The 7,902-nt window shown below is 50.9% G+C and overlaps 1 protein-coding gene across 3 annotated transcripts; it reads left to right on the forward strand.

Annotated features, from left to right (window-relative positions):
• Nucleotides 1–40: 40 nt before the first annotated feature.
• Nucleotides 41–7,124, forward strand: AVPI1 (arginine vasopressin induced 1). 3 transcript variants are annotated; one of them, XM_024563173.4, is made up of 3 exons: nucleotides 41–179; nucleotides 5,328–5,624; nucleotides 6,560–7,124. In XM_024563173.4, the coding sequence occupies exons 2-3, from the start codon at nucleotides 5,338–5,340 to the stop codon at nucleotides 6,705–6,707; spliced, it is 435 nt and encodes a 144-aa protein (XP_024418941.1). In that variant the 5' UTR covers nucleotides 41–179; nucleotides 5,328–5,337; the 3' UTR covers nucleotides 6,708–7,124. The 3 variants fall into 3 exon arrangements, with proteins under 3 accessions (XP_024418941.1, XP_024418942.1, XP_024418943.1); XM_024563174.4 differs by having other exon boundaries at nucleotides 89–225; XM_024563175.1 differs by lacking the exon at nucleotides 41–179 and adding an exon at nucleotides 232–557.
• Nucleotides 7,125–7,902: the final 778 nt, after the last annotated feature.

Consider the following 7,902-nt stretch of genomic DNA (forward strand, 5'->3'; position numbering starts at 1 on the left):
GGAGCCATAACACGCCCCTCGCTCTCTGTAGTTGCTGATTGGCCCACGGAATCTCCGCGTTGGAGTTTGGAAGGCTCGTTTTGGAGCTCACAGCAAGGCTCGGCTGAGGATTGGCTGTTCCTGCGCTGGGGAGCGCTTTCTCCGGGGAGCCGCGGCTGTGGCCGGCCTCGGATAGCCAGGTACGTAGGTCCGCGACCCAGCTCCTGCTGCTCTGAGGGCGGGCAGGTGAGCAAGTCGTCAGAGCCGGGGTGCCGCCGGGACCCAAACCCCCAGATCCACCTAGGGCCCGTTGTTATGCAGAGCGCCACGTCCGAGTCCCGGGGTCAGACCTGTTCTGGGGATGTCGCCGTGTGATCTCGGCCAGGATACCCCTTCCCAAGCTCTCGACCTGTCGGTAAACGCCGCCTGGTCCTTGTGAACACCTTCACGGCAGAAGCGAGCCCAGAGCTGCGTCGGCCCTTTCTAAAGGCCGGGTAGGGGTAGGGTTTGGGGTAGGCGCATCTTATCTTGCCCCATCCCGATCTGAGTGAGGTCTGTCGGCGCAGCCCTTCAGCGTGGTGAGTAATCGCTCTAATTACCCGCGGGGCCATGGAGTGCAGTGGCACAGAGGCTGGCTGGGGAGACCTGACTTTCGGTCCCTGTACCTTCCAAAACGTGCAGAAGCAGAGAACAGGCTCCCAGAGGTTTCAGAGCCTCCTGGGTCCTTCCTCTGAAGACCTCCGCAGCCAGCTGGCGGGAACAAAAATAACACTGGTTGAGAGCGCAGACGCTGGGGTCAGGCTACCTGGGTTTTCGTATCCTAGCCTCATCACCTACTACCTGTGTGACTTTGGGAAAGTTACTTAACCTTCCTGAGCTTAGCTTTCTCATCTGTAAAATGGGTGTAGCATAGTACTTCCTCATAGGGGTGTCATAAGGATTCAAGAGATTAGCTGTCTGAAAGTGCTGCTCTGTTTTTGACTTGGAGCAAGGTGTCTCAAAGGCAGCGATGATTTTAAAGTCCCCAGAGGACTCCATCTCCCTTTACCGTCTTCTCCCAAGAGTGAAGGCCCCTTTGAGCGAGTGTCACGATAGTGGTGATGACAAAAATGGGTGGTTCAACAGCCTTTCCCTTAAACCATGCTTTCATAAAGTAGTGTACTGGGATGGATGCTTCCAGTGTACTTTATCTCCCTTACCTCCTTAGGGGTTACATTTTCTCACCATTCTGACAATGAGCAAACTGAAGCAGGGGAAAACTGGGGCTTGCCAAAACGACCCCATTATCAGTGGCACAGCCAGAATTCAAGGTTCTTGAACTGTTGAAAAGAGATATGCCGGGATCTAGTAGGACTTTTTTTCCAGGTCATATCTGAGAATTGGTCTGGGGGAAGGGCCCATTTCCTTTCTCCACCTCCTGGGACACAGTTTTGGAGGCCAACGTATGTCCAGTTCTCTCAGGCATGCCTGGCTGAGGCTAGGCCCTTCCGGGTGGGGGCGGAACATGCATCCCTTTGCTCTGGGCCTCCCATTTGAGGATCCACAGGTTTTGGCTGCTGTCCAGTGGCATGTCTGTGTAGGGAACAAGGCCAGGGCCACAAGTGTTGATTTGGGCCTTGGGCCAGAGCCTCCAGTTTTTTTTCTAAGAGGCCCTTGGCCTCCGATTACAGATTATTACCACCAACAGGGTTATCCAAAGGTGGTGAACCAAGTGAGGAGCCAGTTGCTGCAGAGCTCACACAAGTATGCTCTGCCTCTCAGTTACTTACTTACACCCCACTGAGAGCACAGTGAGCGTAGACAGCTGTCTTAACTGAGCTTCATACATTCCAGAGTGCTCAGTTGTGCACATTTAGAAATTGCAAATTTGTTGCATGCTAAGTCACTTTTTAAATATATTTCTTTGTTTGGGCTATATAGTTCCTTAACTGCCTGTTTCAAAGCTGAACTTTGTCACTTTCGACACTTGGTGTTTACTGGGGGGTTCATTTTTAACCTAGTTTGTGTCAAATTGATTTTGCAATTAGTCTTTGCTTATTCACTTACAGACTTACTTTTTGTCAGTTCTGAAATGGAAGATTCATTTGTAATCTTTTAATAGCCCTGTCGTTTCATCTTCCAGTTTAAAAAGTACCATTGTTCAAGTATATACCAACTTCCCTGGATTCAAGTCTTGTCCAGGAAATGAGGGGGAAAGTAACTATTGAACACATTAAAGAGACAGGAAGTTTCTTCTGATAATGAAAATGTTCTGATTCAGTTTCCCCCAAGTTTAAAGTCTAATTCTACATGATATGACTGATTTTTATTATCCTCACTCTGCTGTCTGAACCTTGGGGTGGGAGGCAGAACCTAGAGAAGGGGCCTCAGAATCTGGAGGTGCCACCCCAACCCTGAGGCTCACAGAGGGTGTAGCTAGAGGCTCAGACTCTCCCAGGTGGTTTCTCATTGGTGCACTTCTAACTGCGAGGCTGGAGGTAGGGCCTTTGCAGCCCTGGTAGAGCCAGCTGGGACTATCTGGGAAGTCAGGCTCCAAACCATTTCCTCCCTGAGGCAGCTGCCATTCTCTTGAGGGGAGGGGGGGATTGACTGAGTTTGAGAGAGGGGACATCACCCCTTCTCCCACTACCCAGATCCCCTTAGGAGTCTGTCCTGGGCTTGGCCATAGCCAGCCTAGGTCACTAGAGTGCTTTAGAGCAGTGAGTTCTCTGTCTTCTACCAGACCCTAACCCCACAGCCCACAACAGCAAAGCAATGTCTGGCCTCCAGGGTAGATTGAGAAGAGGAGCTACTGGTTGGGGTGTCTTCTGACACCTAATTAGCCAGACCTGTCCACACATGTTGCTTGGAGGCCCTGGCAGATAATTAAACCATCTCTTCTTCGTTCAGACCTAGCCTTCTCATGGAATCGTTGACTCACCACTGGCACAGGCCCTCCAAGACCGTCAGCATCAACCTGTTCTTCTTACAGATGTGAGAGGAAAGCAGGCCCACAGAAACATGAGAAGTGCCTGAGGCTTCTTGGTCACTGAGTGGCAGAACTGGGGCTCAAACCCAAGGCCTTGGATTCATAAGCCAGTGCTCTGTGCCCTGGATTGGGTTGTATTCCAGATTTTTTTGAAGAGGAAGCTAGGGATCTTCCTCTTCAGGCTGCCACGAGTTCAAAACTGAGGCTGCCTGTCACCCAGGGAACAGCCCTAACATTAGAGAAGACTCAAATAAATTCCACACCCCACCCCTGCCTCCAGTGTGGGATATTTGGTGTTATTTCCCTGCTACTGGTGTGTTTTCCCCTTTGTAGTTTAGCACTCCTCACAGAAATCATGGGAAGAAATGTGCTTTGAGCTTCTCGGCTGTGGAGACAAGTTGGTTGTTTAAAATTGTGGGCTAGCCCAGGCTGCAGTGGCTCAGTGGATTGAGTGCCCACCTGCAAAAAGGGTCATGGGTTCCATTCCCAGTCAGGGCACGTACCAGGGTTGTGGGCCATGTCCCCTGTGGGGGCACACAAGAGGCAACGACACATTGATGTTTCTCTCCCTCTCTTTCCCCTCTCTCTAAAAATTAAAATAAAAAAAAAAAGCCTGGACTGCAGTCAGACTAGGTTTTGGCCTTGGCCAAGTCCCTGGTACTTACGTCTGTCTCAGCTTCCCTTTGCTCGCCTGTGAGCCGGGGTGAAGATAACAGTGCCTGGCTCCTAGACTTCTCTCCAGGATGAAATGATGTCATGCGTACTGCCTGATGCAGAATAAATGCCCCATAGTTCGCTTTGATTTCTCTTTATCAGTCTGAAAGTGTCACTTGGTGACTACTGTTTTCTGGTCATAGTGTATTTGTATCATTCAGCTTTAGGGGTTTAATTACCACACGTTAGGTTTTAACTGGATTCCCATTACAGTGCCTAAGGTTTTAAAATTCCCATTTTCCAGATTAAAAAGTACAATTTTTATGAAGGTAATTTATCTGAAACTCTTCTGCAGATTTTAGTTATTAAATCTTTTGGGGGGGAAAAAGTGAGTTCTTATGATAGAAGGCCTAGAAACTGGGACAGAGGAGTGTAGAAAGGACCGGAATCGGGAGGGTGGCTATTGAGGTGAGGAGGAGAGGCCAGGGTAAGGGGGGCCAGTCATCATCTGGGGAGTCAGAACGGCATGGAAAGACGGCTCACACACTCTGGAGACTTTACCATCCAACGTGAACGATCTAGACCTGAGGGAGATGGCTTAATTTTCATATCCCGGATATGGGGGCGGGGCATTGACATGAGCTTTTATTGAATTTTCTTGTAAATTTCAGCCTCTGCCCTGGGGTAAGAGTATTCTAACCCTGTATGTAGCCTTTTCCACCCCTTTCTCTCTGTGGTCCTTTGGACTGTAGTTAGATGACGGTCTATTTCATACTGTTTGCTAAATTATACGGGGTGGGGCAAAAGTAGGTTTACGGTTGTGAGTACATGAGACACAGAGTTTATTCTTGTTATTTCCCATACAAACAACTGTGAACCTGCCTTTGCCCCACCTTGTATGGACTTGGTTCATCCCCAGGGTCTTGAAGCTGGAAGGTGGGATGACTCTTGTCAGTTTTATGGAAGGAAAAGCAGAAGAGTAGGACGCTGAGCAGTGTCGTCACTCAGCCCTCCCAGCAACCCTGCGAGGCTAATGCACTTGCACGGGAGTGGATGCGGCACGGTCACCACATCCACGAGTGCTGGAGGCAGCCCGGGGTTCCAACCCCGTTAGCCAGCTCCACAATCCCCCTTTTGCTTCTGCGATGTAGAGACTGAGCCTCGGCGTCAGAAACCTGGATTCTGTTCCTTAGTCTCCTCATCTGCGAGGTGAGGACAAAAGCACCTCACAGGGCTGCTGTGCTCACATTCCAACCATGTGAGGTGAACACAGTTCTTCCAGGGGCGTCCGACACACATGAAGTGCTCCCCATGTTTCACCTGCTGCTGCTGGTGTCACCAAGACCTGGGCGTCCTGCGGTCTGCCTGGACTGGAGCCAGACAGGCCCGATTCTCCTGGCCCTGCTCTTACACAGGGCTTTGGATTGTGGGAGAGTCACCGAACCTGAGTCACACTTCTTTGTCGGTAAAGTGGGGATAAACAAATCTCACCTCAGGTTTCTGTGACTCTTAAGTCTTAACACACGTGTCATACAGGCACTCTATCGTAAAGCGTGGCTGTCATCAACATTATTTCCCCAAGGTGCCCTGGGAAATCACAGTGATCTCAAGTCAGGACTTGCCTCTGAAGGACAGCAACACCAGAAGTCCTCGCATTAGTCAGGAACCCCAGGTGTGGGAAGCCTACGGAGCCGCTGATGTTGTCCGTGCGTCTTTCCTTCCCCAGAGCACCCAGGATGGGCACCCCAGCCTCTGTGGTGAGCGAGCCGCTCCCCTGGCAGGCCCCGACTGAGGCCCGGGGCCGCAAGCAGGCCTCGGCCAACATTTTCCAGGATGCCGAGCTGCTGCAAATCCAGGGCCTGTTTCAGCGCAGTGGGGACCAGCTGGCCGAGGAACGGGCACAGATCATCTGGGAGTGTGCAGGGGACCCCCGTATGGCAGAGGCCTTGAGGAGGCTGCGCAGAAAGAGGCCCCCAAGGCAGAAATCCCTGGGCCACTCACTACACCACTGCAGCCGGCTCAGGTAGGTCCCTGGGACTGGAGGGCGGAGGAGGGAGGGCACTCGTGGTGCCCACCCACCAGTTCCTGGCTGTGGAACCTGGGGCTGCTGACCTGGCCTCGCTGTGAAGTGCCTACCATTGGGGTTGTCATAAGGTCTACACACTGCCTGCCACACTGTGGCACTTAAAAAGTTGCTGTTATATTGGAGTCATACCTGACCCTATGAACTAGCATGGGAAGGGGTGTCAGGCTACCTCATTTCAATGCCACCTCATTTCACAGTGATTCTTAACAGGTAGGAAGGACTAGTGTTTGGAAGGAAAAAGAAATTCCTATTTACCTATTAAAGAGGAGGTAACATTTAAAATCCTGGTGAGAATCTTGGCTGTGTAATGAGAATACAGCATAGGAAGTACTGTAGAGGCATCAAAGGTTAAAACTGAGAAACTTTACCCTAAACTTTCCCAACTAAGCCTCTTTGCTTAGGTCACTGCCAGCCCAGAAACAGCCCCCCTGCCCCGATCAAGCTGAACCACACGGCCCAACCATCCACTATGGGCATACGCTGGCATCATTCCTTCTCTGGGGCCCACAATCAAAATTAGACCTTAACGAACCATCTGAGTTCATCAGGTCCGTATTAATTTCAATTGGCCAGTAATCCCTACTTAACATATCTTGGTGAGGATGCTCATATGACTTACTAATATCTGCCAAGAGTACAGTTAGAGGAAGTGGGAGAAATGCTGAGCGGTGCACACCCTGATCTAGTCCAACTCTCTTCATAGAAATCTGAAAGCTTTTGCCTCGTCATGTAGCTCTCTTGGGACAGAGATGACACCAGAGCCCTGGTCTCATTTTGCCCCAATGTTTTAATAGTTCACGTGATCAAAATCCTTAGTCCCCATTCTGTCCTTCCTGTTGATGTTAGCCTATCATACACTTTGTTTCCTGCAGAATCCCAGAGCCCCGCGACGCACTGGCCGACCCACAGAGCAGTGCTTCCAGCGATCAGTACCTGAACACGAGGAGAGCAAGTGCCAGGACCCGTCGGAACTGGAGGAAGCCAGGCCCCACAAGCTACCTCCATCAGATCAGACACTGATCCAGGGAAGGGGCTGGGACCAGCAGTATCTTCCCCAGGAATCGTAGGGACTTTTGCCAAAGGGCCCAGAAAGGTGAAGGAGGAAAAAGAGACTTGAGGCAGACAGCCCCACACGCTGCTGCTGGCCTGCTCAATTCAGAACAGGACTGGAGGTGTCCCCTGAGCTCTCCATTGTGTGGGGCCCTTTCCTCACCAGGAGAAACGGCGACCGTTCTCACCTTGACCCTTCCCCATCTAACACTATACTTGGACTGCATGACATTCCCCCAGGACTCAAGTGACGGGCACTCAAAGTAAGCATCTCACCACTCCTGCTATTACGACTGATGGTCCAGCAGCCTGTCCTGTATCCCTACCCCGTCAGGTCACACGAGGAAACTGGTTTAAGTGGCAAAATAAAAACATCTGCATCAAGAACTGTGTGAGTCTGTCACAGCAGGGGAGGACCCCACAATGGATACTCTGGAGCTGGTGGGTGAGGGGTGGGGCTCATTGCAGGGAAGTGTGTGTGTTCCCAGGAAGAAAAGGCTGGTGTCCTTCGCTTCTCCCCGCCATCCTGTAGAGCCCCTGTGCGGAAGCCTCCTTGTTCAGAGGCGGTCACATGGGGACATGGACACATCTCTGTGGTCAGTCCCGATCCACAGGAGAGGAGAGGGGTCTTGGCCCCGGGCCGGCTCTAGAAGGAGGAAGGCTGTTACCACCAGCACTGCAGAGTGGGTGGTGAGCCTGCAGTCACATGAATGGGCACCAACTCCTCAGCTGGCTTCTTCATCCCCATGGGCCAGACATGCAGAAGTGGGTCAACAGCTGTACCAGTCATTCTTGCGCCTCCTGCATTATCCAAGGTTTCCATAGTCTGAAACCCTTGAGGTGAGCCTCAACAAAAGCATACCATGTGCTCATTTGCCTTCAGCTCCCCTCCCACTGACTCTATCTGCTTGATTATCCATCACATTATTATTATTATTTTGATTATCCTTCACTTTAAAGGAGCCAGGGTTCCAAGTGCTCCAAGCACACAAAAAGGAGGGCTACCCTCTGGTCAAGAAGAGAAGCCCATCCATATTCCTTATTCCAAATCCTTGGGGCCAGATGATTTTGGAATTCAGAATTTTTCTCAGCTGTTTTTAAGTGATAAGTGTAAATACTGTATAATCCCTAGTAGGAGAATATCTCATAACAAAACAATGTTTCT

The sequence above is a fragment of the Desmodus rotundus genome, chromosome 4 (assembly GCF_022682495.2).
Source record: "Desmodus rotundus isolate HL8 chromosome 4, HLdesRot8A.1, whole genome shotgun sequence".
NCBI classification, from domain to species: domain Eukaryota; kingdom Metazoa; phylum Chordata; class Mammalia; order Chiroptera; family Phyllostomidae; genus Desmodus; species Desmodus rotundus.

Bases quoted from the DNA above. Each gene is read 5' to 3' on its own strand.
- AVPI1 (XM_024563173.4), top strand. From the start codon at position 5,338: ATGGGCACCCCAGCCTCTGTGGTGAGCGAGCCGCTCCCCTGGCAGGCC. The intron at 5,625-6,559 runs GTAGGTCCCTGG...TGTTTCCTGCAG, and splicing joins CACCACTGCAGCCGGCTCAG to AATCCCAGAGCCCCGCGACG.